Source organism: Sminthopsis crassicaudata, chromosome 4 (assembly GCF_048593235.1).
Source record: "Sminthopsis crassicaudata isolate SCR6 chromosome 4, ASM4859323v1, whole genome shotgun sequence".
Lineage (NCBI taxonomy): Eukaryota > Metazoa > Chordata > Mammalia > Dasyuromorphia > Dasyuridae > Sminthopsis > Sminthopsis crassicaudata.
Window position 1 is genome coordinate 264,025,523 of NC_133620.1, and position 14,803 is coordinate 264,040,325.

General features: G+C 35.1%; 1 protein-coding gene across 2 annotated transcripts in view; it reads right to left on the reverse strand.

Moving 5' to 3' along the window:
* EFHC1 (EF-hand domain containing 1) overlaps positions 1-3,041 on the reverse strand; it is a 97,346-nt gene extending 94,305 nt beyond the window's left edge. The window contains exon 1 of one of the 2 annotated variants that reach the window (XM_074310658.1): positions 2,863-3,041. In XM_074310658.1, the coding sequence (XP_074166759.1) occupies positions 2,863-2,931 (69 nt within the window). In that variant the 5' untranslated portion in view covers positions 2,932-3,041. Of the gene's footprint in view, positions 1-2,840 lie in introns of both variants that reach the window. The other variant, XM_074310659.1, reaches the window with a different exon arrangement.
* Positions 3,042-14,803: the final 11,762 nt, after the last annotated feature.

Consider the following 14,803-nt stretch of genomic DNA (forward strand, 5'->3'; position numbering starts at 1 on the left):
GACAATCCTAGAAAAATGGCCTTTCAAGAAAAAAGCATATTCATTCATCACCTTGCTCTCCCTTTCACAAAAAACTTTTATGTACATTTCCATCAATGGCCCGCAATACTTCAAAGAGAACCTTCACATTACTTGTACTTTACATTACTCACTATATTTTCACGGGTACCACTTAAGATACTGGTTTGGGCACATAGTGTTCACAATTCAATCTGCTTGGATGACAGCAATGGAAACACCAGAAGTCCATTGCCTGAAAAGTCACTTGAATTGACTGCTTCTAAGAATGGCCACAAGCTCACATTCAAAAAAATTTAGGCTCATTATTAAGGCACTAACTTAGTAAATCTGCTAGTATCATTTTCAAATCACAGAAAATTCAAACTTAATAATTGCCCTACAATCAAGATGAGCAGGGGGAAGGAATCCCAAAATCATTATTCTCTCACCAAACTAAATTGCAACATTCTCTTCTCCAAGAGAAATACATGGGCATTTTGTCCTGTTGAATTCAAAGCATTTATGCATTTGGAACACAAAACTAAATGTAAAATATATACATCTCTGGCTAATTCTGTGCCAGTCTTCTAAATGACAAGACTTTCCAAAAAACAAAGTTCACCAATTAATTTGGTCAAGCAAAATTGTCAAAGTACATAAAAAGAACTACCCAAATGAAGACAAAATAAGCCACTTGCATATTTCTAGAATAAATTTAAAGCATTACCCTTTAACAAATGACATCACCAAGGGAGTCTGAGGAAAAATAGTAAGTTTAGAAAGGAAGTAATTAGTCCACTATAGGAAGAGCAGATTCTAGGAGATAGTTTGGTATGAAGGTATAAGGGGATTTAGGATGGGGCTGATATCTCAAATGGACTGGGGGCAAGTGGGGAAGAATAGCTTATAAGGAAGAAGGTTGAATAAAATAGAAAGAGTATAAGACCTGTTGATGAAGATTTTAAAGTTAGTAGACAACCAACCAATAGGTTAGTCTTCTGGATTATTCTTTCCCCCCCTCTTTTCCAGTTTTTCCTAAGCAAGTTAACTGATGATCTATGCTTCCTGGAAGATTTCTCTTGCCTTTAAGCAAAGTAGATGGATGGGGCTGGAAGTTAGAAGGAAGAGAAATAGTAACTTACATTTTTCTATAATGCTTAAAGATTTACAAAGTGCATGTCTAACAACAACATCCTGTGAATAAAGTGATATGTGTATTATCACCTTATTATACAGGTGAAATCACTACTGGCTAGTAGGAAAGACTGGGAGAGGAAAGGCAGTCACAAAAACAATAGGTACCATTCATAATATGGAATTACTAACTACTTCCCTCAAAACAACCTAGTGAAGGGGGTAGCTAGATGACACAGTGGATAAAAGCAAGGGCCTGAAGTCAGGAGGACCTGGAAGAGACATATTTTTTTCATTAGACCCTAGAGGGCAGAAGTAAAAACATTAATGGAAGTAATAGGGAGACAGATTTAGTCATGATGTAAGGAAAAACTTCCTACAATAAATAAGGCCTATTCAAAAGTAGTGTCCGGAAGTAGTGGTTCCCTTCTCACTGGAGGTCTTCAAATGGAATCTGGAAGCTGAAAATTCGGTAGAGATTTTTGTTTACATATAGATCCTGTGATAATAATTTTACGGATAAGAAAACTGAATAAACGTTTCTAACTGGTACCACTAGAAAGGATGGGAAAGCAGGATTTAAATCCAGAACACTCCAGAGTCTAGCTTCAGTATTCTTTATGCTGAACCATTGGTAGGGAGGGCAGGTAAGGAATGGAGACAGAGCTAAGAGGAGAGGTGGAGGATCTCAAAGATACAGAACTGGAAGGAGGAGAGATGGACATGAGGGAAAAGAGCTAGAGAAATTGGCTACGAATAGGGGAAGCAATAGAGAGGGAGTAAGAATGGGACTGGGATGGAAAATAATGGAGTTTGAAGAGAAAGAATGAACTGGAGGTTTACAAGAGCTGTGGATTAGGCTCAAATGAGAATTTATATAAAATATGTAAATATATATTACACATAAATTTATATAAAATTATATACATTAATATAATACACAGTTACAAAATGCTATGTAAATATCAATTATTGTTAAGGGATGGAGGAATGAAGATGGGAAAGTAGAAGCAGGCATGGGGTTGGGTGGAGTTCAAAAGAAAAGTCTGGGATGCCATAGAGAAAGGATGGCTGCTGGGAGAAGGGATAGGGATGAGGGTTGAGGGCTTGGAGAAGATAAAAGTGAAGGGAGAAGACTTGGTAGGTGGGCTGCCCCAGGAACAGGAAGGGCTACAGTGAAAGAAGTAGGGATGGGAGGAGGGCTGAGATTAGGCTTAGGGAAAAGGATGGAGCTGGAGGAGGAGGAGGGCTGAGGTCCGGGACTGGAGAAAGGACTGTGGGAATTGGACCTGAGAGAAGGGATGGGAGTTTGTAGAGCTGAGCCTGGGGGTAGGCCTGGGAGAACGGATGAAGGAGGGGAGGAGAGGGTGGGGCTGGAGTTGAGAGGAGATACGTTGCTAGAAGGAAAAAAATGAGGGTGAGGGCTGTATCTGGTCGCAGAAGCATAAGACTGATTAAGGGAGAAGTCTACAACTAGAGGTGGGAGAAGGGATAGGGGGGATATGGGGCTGGGAGCAGGAAATAATTTGGAGGAGGGATGCAGCTTGGGTAAGGGAAGATGGAGCTGCAAGAAGAGATAATGTCGACTGCTGGAAGCTGGGCTGGGTAGAGGGAACGCGGTGTGGGAGGCAAAAAATTGGGGCTGGGTCCAGCTGGAGAGCTGGTTGTCCTTGGGGCAGGTGGGGGGTGGGCGTGCCGAGGCCAACCTGGAGCTGGGCTGTTCCTCACCGTGGGATCGTTGAAGGAATAGCCCGGCAGGAAGGGCAATTCATGCCCATTATTGGATACAGTCTCCATAGCCGCTGTCGCCTTCTAGGCCCCAGCTTCTGTCTATCCCGTTGCCCTGGCAACTGAAACTCGCACGAGGGCCGTGCAACCATGGTAACGCCAAACATTCGGAGAGTACCGATCTGAGGGAGTCGTAGCCCACTGAATAGTGAATGACGTGTCTGCGCCTGCGCATTCCTATCCTTTCTTGCGCAGTTGAGTTCTGTGAACCTAGAACCGGCTGTATGCTGGATACTCCCCACCAGTAGCCTCCATAGTGGTAAAGTGATGGGTTAAGGCAGGCTGGCTTTCCATATGGAATTATGACGTTAGAGGAGTTGACTTGCCTTTCTTTTCATTAATTCTCATATTCTCTAAAAAACATTTAAGTACACAAAGGGGAAAAAGTGGACTGTATATGAAACCATGAGCTTGTTCAGTTTTTAAGTGAACATCAGTAAATTTAGAACATCAATAAAAAAAAAAAATTCCACATCATTTTTTGGAAGTTTTATTGTTGTGTTTTGCTTTTATGTTACAATTACTGGTTGCTCCCCTTTATTGAGAAACCTTAATAACAACGATTAAGTAAAACTAATAAAATGGTGATCTCATCTAAACGTGCACAAAACATTTCACATCTGTCCCACCACCATTTCCACTTTAAAAAATGAACAGAAATCTATTTTCTCTCCTACCCCATCTCTTGGGGGTGGGAGGGAGAAAATAAAAATATTTATTATGACAAATATGCATTGTCAAGTAAAACAAATTCCTCCAATGATTATATACAAAATATATAGATATCAATATCAATATTTATATCTCATTGGCCATCTTAATCTGTCACCTCTCTGTAATGGATAAATATTTCATCATTGATTCTATGGAATCATGAATGGTTATTGCATTGATCATAATACAGCATTCAAAGTTGTCTTTTACAGGGTTATTATTCTACAAGTGGGTTCTTTTTTATTTTTGCTGTTCCACATGGTCTTTCTTTTTTTAACTTTTTATTTTCGACACATATGCAAAGATAGTTTTCAACATTCACCTTTTCAAAATCTTGTGTCCCAAATTTTATTCTCCCTCCCTTCCCCCACCTCTCCCTTAAGGCAGCAAATAATCCAATATATGTTAAATGTGCAACTTATATATATATATATATATATATATATATATATATATATATATATATATATATATATATATATACACACACACATATATATGTATATATAATTTCCATCATCATCATGATACACAAGAAAAATAAGATCAAAAAGGGAAAAATGAGAAAGAAAAGAAAAAGCAAACAAGCAACAACAAAAAAGTTGAAAATACTATGTTGTGGTCCACATTCAGTTCCCACAGTCTTCTCTCTGGGTGAGATGACTCTCTTCATCACAAGTCTGTTGGAACTGGCCTGAATCACCTAATTGTTGAAAAGAGCCACAATCAGAATTGATCATTACATAATCTTGTTGCTATGTATAATGTTCTCTTGGTTCTACTCACTTCACTTAGCATCAGTTCATTTCTTATAGAACGATAATATATTCAATAACATTCATACACCATAACTTATTCAGCCATGCTCCAACTAACAGGCATCCACTCAGTTTCCAATTCCTTACCACTACAAAATGGGCTGCTACAAACATTTTTTCACATGTGGTTCCTTTTCTCTTTTTTATGATTTCTTTGGGATACAGGTCCAATAGAGACACTGCTGGATCAAAGTTCATGTACAGTTTGATAGCCTTTTGGGCATAGTTCCATATTGCTTTCCAGAATGGTTGAATCAGTTCACAACTCCACCGACAATGAATGCATCAGTGTCCCAGTTTTCCCACCTCCCCTACAACATTCATCATTCTCTTTTCTTGTCATCTCAGCCAATCTGAGAGGTAAGTGGTGGTACCTCAGAGTTGTTTTAATCTGCATTTCTATGATTAATAGTGATTGAGAGCATTTTTATATGACTAGAAATGATTTTAATTTCTTCATCTGAAAATTGTCTGTTGATATACTTTGACCATTTATCAGTTGGAGAATGGGTTGTATTCTTATAAATTTGAGTCAGTTTTCTATATATTTTAGAAATGAGGACTTTAACAGAACCTTTGGATGTAAATTTTTTCTCCCATTTTTCCTCTTCTCTTCTAATCTTGTCTGCATTGGTTTTGTTTGTACAAAAGCCTTTTAAATTAATATAATCAAAATTACCTATTTTGTATTTCTTAATGTAATTTAGTTCTTCTTTGGCCACAAATTCGTTCTTTCTCCACAAGTCTAAGAGGGACTGTTCTTCTAATTGGCTTATAGTATAACTCTTTATGTCTAAATCATGAACCCATTTCGACCATATCTTGGTATAGGGTGTTAGGTGTTGGTCAATGCCTAATTTATGCCATACTATTTTCCAATTTTCCTGGTAATTTTTGTCAAATAGTGAGTTTTTATCTCAGAAGCTGGGATTACTATGGTCATTTACTATCGTGTTTTGTGAACTTAACCTATTCCACTGATCATCTCCTGTATTTCTTAGCCAATATCAGATGGTTTTGATGACTACTGCTTTACAATATATTTTAGGTCTGGTACAGCTAGGCCACCTTCATTTGCATTTTTTTCATCAATTCCTCTTGAAATTCTTGACATTTTGTTCTTCCAGATGAACTTTATTATTTTTTCTAGCTCTGTAAAATAATTTCTTGGCAGTTTGGTATGGCACTGAATAATCTACAAATTTTTCTACTGGTTCTGCTCATTTCATTCTTTATCAGTTTGTTAAAGTCCTCAAAATTGTTTATTTTTATAATTTTAATGTCATAAGTTTTTTGGGTGCTGCCTCCTTTATTCTGCTTTAATTCATGCAAGTTTTTCCATGCCTCCTTAAAATTGTCTATTTCCTTATTTCACAAAACACAGTAGTATTCCCCCACATTCATGTATCACAACTGATGCAGCCATTCTTCAATTAATGGATATCTTCTTAGTTTCCATTAAATATTTTTGTGTATAAAAGATATTTTCTTCTTTGATCTCTCTCGGGTAGAGACCAAGAGGTGGTATAACTGGCTCAAAAGGCAATCAATATAGTTCTTTCTTCTTTCATCTCCCACCCCATTTTCCTTTTTGTTTCTTGTTACTAGCTCTATACTCTTCTCTATCATAACTTTTCTTAAGAAGTGATAGTGATAAAATAGCATTAAATTTGTTGTTTTATAAGTTTACTCATATTGCACTGCAACCACAAATAAAATATTTTCCCTATATGTGAGAGTGTTTGCATATATACAAGTGGCAAAATCTGAAGCCAAAGAAATTAATCTCTAGAATGAGGCTTTGTGCAGAGTCCCTGAAATTATATAACTAGATGAAGTAACGTGTATTCTGCTTATTTCTCCAGCTATTTGTCCTGATTTTTATTTATTTTTTTTTCTGAACAAGAGGATTGTTATCAAGTTGTGCATCTATTTTTAAAAATTGGTGTTTCGGGCAGTTCCAGCCAGTCATTCTTTAATTCTGAGAAGCAGGGAAAGGGGGAGGAAGAACATGATGGGTTTTCAGTTGAGTGAGAACTAAATTCCTGATGGTGAAAATTGATTTTGTGACTGGTTACTGAAGGAGGTTGATAGCTTCTGTTTCACATCAGTAGATTGGACAAAGGAGAGAAGGACCTTGGGGGGAATAGATTTTGATCTTGTCTGAAATATCTACTTAGTAACCTATTTACACTATACATACCCAATAAATAAATAACATTTATTGAGCACTTTACATATATAAATATGTACACATATGACTTCTTTGGATGGTAAACCAGACATCACTGACATAAGAATAGAACAGTAATTAGTAAGATTGTTAAACTTAACATGTTGTTTACATACACTGAATGGTGAACTAAGTTCAAAGACAAAGAACCATGACTTAGTTACAAAACAAAATCAACTAAATGTAAATAAGATGGATTAAAATTTTATATATAATCAATCTGATTATTTTAATTGTCCTTGCATTGTACTTAGCATGAAGTAGGTGCTTATTAAATGCTAATTTACTTACTGTTCGATAAAAAATATAGATGTACACATACATACACAAAATATACAAGAAACAAATGCAAAATATTGGAGGTAAGTGGAAAAGAGGTAAATTCAGGAGTAAGGGGGAATCAGAAAAAAATTCTTGCAAAAACTTATTCATAAGCTGTGATAAAAATATGAAGATAAAAAAATGGAATCCTTTGTAATAAAAAGCTTTGGCTGATCTAGAGTACCAGAATAGAAATACAGTATAATAAGACTAGGAAGCTATTTTGGAACAAGGTTGTGAAAGGTTTGAACTGCTAGGAAGGGGAATTTATGTCTGATTCTGAGACCAAGAGTTGTTTGTATTTCTTGTGTCCATCATGGAACTCTTTGGCAGTTTGGTGAAGACTATAGACTCCTCAGAATATTTCTAAATGCATAAAATAAAATACACAAGAGTATAAAAACAGTTATATTAAAATATAGTTATCAAAAATTTTGTAAAAAAAAAAAAATTCACAGACTTCAGACTAAGAACCATTGTCCTAGAAGGTTACTATTGAAGTTTACTGAAAAGAGGATATGCTTTAGGTTTAATGCTTTATGCTTTAGGTTTAACACTTTGGCAGATGGTTTGGGAAAGGGGAGATTTGAGAAAAGAAGCCCTATTAGGAGGCACCTGGGGAAAGGAAGGGAGAATTCAGTATAGTACCTTCTTTGTACCAAAGGTAATGGAGAATTCAGTATAGTACCTTCTTTGTACCAAAGGTAATGAAGACCTGTGAGTAAGGAGAATGCGAGTGAGGACTTCTATGAGTAAGAAGAAAAGGTTGTATGTTTGTGATGTTTAAGATAAAGAATCAGCAAGATCAGGCAAGTGATTGGAGGAGAGTGGGAAACTCGATAATATTAGGTGGCCAATCTAAATGATGGGAAAGATGATAGTTCTCTATTTTCCTCCAGCTACACTGCTTTTGAATTTCACTGGACTTTTCGGTCACTCCCCAGTGGTAAGTAGGATCTCTTTTAGCTTCCTTTTGTGTTTTCCTCCCATAAGCTCCTTGAGGGCAGGGACTGTCTTTTAAAATTATTATTATTATTACTACTTTTATTTGTATTGCCAACACAACGGCACATAGCTGATGCTTAATAAATGTTTATTAATTGATTCCTTCTCTAGAAATTAGAAAAAATCCAGAAGGATAGGCTTGGAAAGATAATGAGTTCTGTTTTGTACATGCTAAATGTGAGCTGTCTGTGGGGCATCTGTGTCCAAGAGGCAGTCAGTGTTTTGAGATTGGAACCCAGGAGACGGGCCAGGCAGGAAGATGTGCATTCCAGGTATGGTGGATAGCGTGTACAAAGTTGTACAATGAGAAATGGAATACCATATAAAAGCACAACAAATAGGCCAATTTCACAAGAATGTACAATGTGTAAAGGATAGTAATATGTACTAAACCTGAAAAGGCAGATTGGAACCAGATTGTGAAGACTTTGAAAACCCAAACAACAATTTGTCTTTTATCTCAAAGGCAAAAGAGAACCGTGAGGATTTGAGTAGGAGTGACCAGGTCAGATCTGTGCTTTAAATTTCATATCCAGGTGCTCTAACTCCAAATCTAGTAATAACTGCATTTTATAAACCCTAATATTTCCACTACCTTCCTCTAAGGAATTAGAAATCACCCCATAATTGGGTAGGGTACAAAGCATGTTATTTCATCAAGACTTTTGGTGAATCTTTAGTTTGTTCCTTAGCTAATTAGGGAGGGATGGAGGCAGAGCCTGGAAAAGGTGAGTCACCCTTATGGTCATTGTCCATTGTGATATGGCTTCTATTTAAAGAATGCTCTGTTGAGAAAATTTTCCCTTCCAGAGAACAGCATGCTATTTAAATAGTTAACTGAGTGTTCTCACCATTATGTGAAAACAGAAACTAACTCAAAGGGTGAATGGAGTTAGCCTGAAGCTCCTGGAAGTCAAGTGTGAGAATAAATAGGATTTGGGATGGGGAGACAGGGTAATGTGAACTGGTCTGAAAATGGTAGGTTCTCAGGAGTTCGTTATACACGGCAACAAGAAGATTATAAAATGACCAGTTCTGATGGACTTGGCTCTCTTCAACAATGACATGATTCAGACTAGTTCCAATGATCTTGTGATGAAGAAAGCCACCTGCACCCAGAGAGAGGCCTGTGGGAACTGAGGGTGGATCACAAAACATAGCATTTTCACTTTTTGTTGTTGTTTGCTTGTATTTTGTTTTCTTTCCCATTTTTTCCTTTTTGATTCTTGTTCAGTAAGAAAATTGTATAAATACGTATGCGTATATTGGATTTAACATATATTTTAATGTGTATAACATATATTGGATTACTTGCCATCTAGGGGAGGGGATGGGGAAAAGGAGGGGAAAATTTGGAATGCAAGATTTTGCAAGGGTCAGTGTTGAAAAATTATCTGTGCATATGTTTTGGAAAAAAAAAGCTTTAATTTAAAAAAAGGTTCTTAGAAGTGTTTGGTGCAAAATATGATTTACTCCCAATTGTCCTCACTCAATGAAGTTGATATAAAAGGTGTTTCCTTCCCTATAATCTATAGCCATCACTTTTCATCAATAGGAATAATCAAAGACGAGAAAGTTCAAGATACTTCATAACTATTGGGGTAATAGTTAAATAATGACCTAAGACCACAGATGTAGAGTTAAAAACAGACTCTTTTAGAGGCTATCAAGTTCAACCAAGGATACTGATATAGGATAGTGGCACTTCAATTCAGACCTGGAAGGAACTTATTTCTGACTCCATTCACAGATTAATAAACTGAGGACTAGAGAAAATAAATGACTGAGTCCAGATCCCTTGACTCCTAAGCTACCTCCTTAGTATGGAGAAGTTGGCAAATATATAGGGGGTTATGAAGGAGAATTGCACAGAATGGAAAGTAATGAATGGGTTGCTATCTGCAATATGGCCTACATCAGTGGAATCACAGGTCCAAACCAGGATCATTAACTGACTATCAGTCTTAGACAGTAGTGATTTGAGCAACCTACTTTTTTCTGTGGCAATTAGATTTCAAAATATTGGAACTAGAAAGGATTTTGGAGATTTCAGGAAATTGGAACTGGAAAAAACTTTATAGATTTCAGAATATTGGGACTGGATAAATGTTTAAAGATAAGCTATCTAAGCCTTCATTTGGTAAATGAATATATTGCTCAAGGTCACAGTTTTCTGATTCTAAATGTAATGCTTTTTCTATTAAGGGTGCTATTTTAATGGCCTATTTTAATTTAATTGTTCTTTTTTTTTTTTACCATAAGATAGAATTTAATAAGGAAGAATATTGAAAATAAGTGGGACACAAAGACAAAAGGCATCAATAAAATTTTTAAAAACATTCTTTTGCACGCTTTATAAATTTTCCATTGTAAGGCAAGGCTTCAGAAACCCACTGTTAGTTATAGCTGTTAGGTAGAATAAAGAATGACCTGAAAGATGAAATAAAATTAAAAATATGCTTTATAAACAAAGGAGAAATGGCCTTACTAAGTAAATGAAATTCATTATAACAAGTAATAAGTAGGACACTTCAGAGCAAAAAAAGCAAATATCACAAATACATGTTGAAGAAAGTCTAATTAGGAATAAGAATTATAGAAAAAGGCCTGGGTATAATAGTGGCTCACTAGTTTTATATGAAGTTGTAGAGGAAAAAAGTTAATCTCATACTGGGATGTATTAAAAGAAATACGACATGCACAGACTGTGGAGTAATCTTTCTTCTAGACTTGACATTAGTCAGACCCTTATTAGCAGCTGTCCAATTTTAGTTAACACACTTTACAAAAGGATAGGGAGAAACTACAAAGTGTTCAGAGGGGAATGATTGAAATAATTAATATATTCATTCATTTGTTCATTTTTCAAAAATAATTATATAGACTAGAAAACATTCTTTTAAAAAGAGTTAAAGGAATTTGGTCTTGAGTTTGCTTAAAGATGAACTTAATTAGCATCTCTAAGCAGATTAAAAGTTTTTCCTAGCTGGATGCTGGCAAGCTGTTCTGTGTAATTCTAAGAGGTATTGGACTTATCTCTAAAACAAGGGATATTTCAGTTTAATGTAGGAATGAAATTTTGACTTTGGGAAGATAAAATAATGTAGAGACTACAGAGAATGTAAATCCTCCACTCTTGTAAATCTTCAAGTTTTTCTGAAGAGAATAGACAACTCTTTCCTGGACAGTTTATCCAGTTACATCCCTGAAAGTAAATTATTCATTGTCATTGCTGTGATATTGATGGGATGCTGGTCCTCTTAAAAAAAATAGGAAGTTTGACTAATGTATAAATACCAAGGGTCTCTGAAAAAAAAAAACACAACACCACAGCCTGAACACTGACTACTGACTTTCCAAGAAGGTAGCAAGGCCAGAATGCATTAACTGCCAGGATAGGGGAAGGTACAATCAGGTGAATGAAAGACTAACTCTCATCTATTGATCAGTATTTGTGATCAGAACCCTGAATGACCTATCAGCTCTATGATTCTGGAACTTAATATACCCTAAACAAGGCAGGGATTTCATAATTTTTCCTCTCTTAGGTGTAAGAGCACATAAAGTCTGGCAATGCTTTTGTTTTTGCCCAAATCTATGATTTCACCCATGTAGGGAATTCCCAATGAGAAAACTCCATCTATCAAAAAAAAAAAAAAAGTCAAGCAATTAAGTTAACCAGGATCATATAGCAAAGTATTCCTGGTTCCAAAGCCCACTTATCTCTCCTTATCACTTACACCAAGCTCTTGCCAACACATAACCTAATGCAATTTTGGTGTTCTGCTTCTCTCTGCTGGATAAAAGTTGAATATCATGTCTTTGGTTTTCAAGGGGAGGAAAGTGTACTTTTCAAATGGAAATAGGTTGGTAATAGAGAGCAATGGTCATAGAAACAACAATAAAAGTGATGTCATGAGGACAAACAAATGATGGAAAATATTTTTCTTGTTCAATTTCAGGCCCATGATGGGAATCTTTGATCCCAGAAAGTGTGTTCTCTTAATTCTCTTAAGCCCAAATCATTAGATCATAGAATCATAATATAAAGTTAAAAGACTCTTGAGATGAATTTAGTCACAAGATCATGTATCTAGAGACGAACAGAACTTCAGAGACTCTAACACTTTCCTTTTAGAAGTGAGGAAACTAAGCACAGATAGTAACAGAATAGAAATTTGAACGCACATTCTAAGTAGTTTAGAGCACTGTGATATGCAATTTCTTTTTTTTTTAATTTTGTTTTGTTTTGTCCAGACCTATAATTTCATTAATGTAGGCAGCTCCTAATAAAGAACTTTTCTTTACCAAGAGATCTACTACTGTTCCACTATTAGAATCTTAGAACTTGGAAAACAATTTACTCAATGTCATATAACCAGTATCTATCAGTGGCAGCCTCTAGGTCCCTAAATTGGATACTGCTTCTCATTCTGGGCAAAACCCATCAAAAATCCCTTCTCTCTGATAAATCTATCCAGTATTTACCTTGTCAGTGTTCAAATGTTCCATGCTCATAAAGCAACTTTAATATCAAACTATACCTTCTATAGGAAGCTCCCTTCCTCCCTTTCCTCCCTCCCTTCACTCCCTTCTTTCCTTTCCTTCCTTACCTTCCTTCCCTCCCTCCCTTCCCTGCCTTCTCAATAGACTTGGGATGGAAAGTGCCATACACATCCAGATGGAGACTAAAAATGAATCAAAGCTCAACATTTTCAGATGTTTGTTTGTTCGCTTACTTTTTCTTTCTCATTTTTTTCCCCTCTTGGTCTGATTTTTCCTGTACAACATGACAAATATGGAAATACGTTTCTGTCTTGGGGAAGGGGGAGATAAAGGAGAAAGGCAGAAAAATTGGGAACACAAAGTTTTACAAAAATAAATATTGAAAACTATCTATACATGTATTTGGAAAAATAAAATACTAATTAAAAAAAAAGATTATAAGCTCTTTGAGGACAGGAATTGTCTTTTGCTTCCTTTTGTATTCCCAGAACTTAAGCACAATACCTGGAACATAGTAGGTGCTTAATAGATATTTATTGATTGATTGATTTAGGGTGATTAGATGGACAAATTGATGACTACTTTTAAAATTAAAGTGTTTATTATCAACTTTAATATTAAACATAAATACATCCAGTTAGATTTGCTTTGTAACTACAGTAGTCCCATTCATATATCCATAGCCATTTCAATATGATGCAGATTGGTATAAATAATTAAATGAGAACTTTGAGGGAGTTTTGGGGGAGCTACAGATGACATGCAAAGGCCAGCGGATGACAGAATGTTTAGAAATTGAGAAATGCATAGTGTTTTTACTTAACAACAACCCACATAAAGCCTTTGACCAAATACTTAACCCAAATTTTACAATAAAGTATTGTAAACACCCCTTAAAAGGAAAAAGAAAAAAATTCAGATATCTTCTCTGGTATGAAAGGAAGACCAAAAAATTTTATCATCATACGGGCACACCCCCGCCTTCCCCAACCTCTTCCATGTGAAAGGAAATACATAACTGTATTTACACTTTTACAGATCAATTTCAATACAAAAACACCCAATTAATGATTTTTAATTACTCTACTCTCCATTGGGATTTCATCATCATTAACTTTTCCTCTTCTTTGGTTTTAGGATTCACCATATGCTTCTAATAGTTTTTTTTTTGTGTGTTTTGCTATGTTATAGTATACGAAGGTATTTTTCCTATTCCTTGACATTTCTTATATTTAATCAATCACTATATTATAATTTTCATTATATTACAATAAAAATAACTCATTCAATCATTTCTTCTTTTGTAGACATTCAAGTCATTTCCACTTTTTAACAATTATAGATATTGGTAGTATGAAAACCTTTAAGTAGATAGTTCATGGAATTTTTTCTTTGGGGGGAAGGATGTTGATATAATTTTCATGATATATTCCCAATAGAATTAGTATGCTCATTTTTATGATTAATTTTTAAAATTTTGCCATGAATTATCAAATTTCTATTTAAAAAATTCTACAAGTTGGATGTTCCAATAATAATGATTAAGTATACCTATTATTCCACAAACCATCAGCATTGTTTCATTCCTCTTTTTTGCCAATTTAAGATATTATTTCAAAGTTTTTAATTTCAACATTTTCCCACTTAACTGTTCACTATATACATTTACTCTTTTGAAAATTGTTCTCATACCCTTTGATCATTTATCCACTGTGGATTGGGACCTGCCTTTCTAAAATTTTAATAGTATCATATCTTTCACATGTCACATAATCTTTTATTTTGATTACTTTTTGTTGTTCAGAAACTTAATGTAATCAAGAACATCTATTTTGTCCTTGATGCTTTCTTTTTCAGTTACAAAATGCTATCTTTACCTCATAATTCAGATGAATATCGTATTCATCTTTCTTCTATATTTTAATAGTTGTTTAAAAATTTTATTATCCAGCTGTAATTCACTGAGATACATGGCATGAGATTTGTGTCTAAATCTATTTCCTGCTAAATTGCTAATTTTCTCTTCTTTTTAAATATTTTAATTTTTATTGATGTCCTTTGTGCTTTGCAGCTTCATTTCTGAATCTCTCATCTTCCCCTATCCAACAAACCCTTTCTAACAACAAACTTTGAAAAGAAAAAAAAAAGATTCAGCAAAACAAATCAACTAATCAAACTCCAATTCTTCCCTTCACGATGCTTTCTCTAATTGTTTTAACCCACTTCAATCTCCTTCTCTGCTATACTATATTTATCGATATTTTGTCTACTAAATTATTTTATA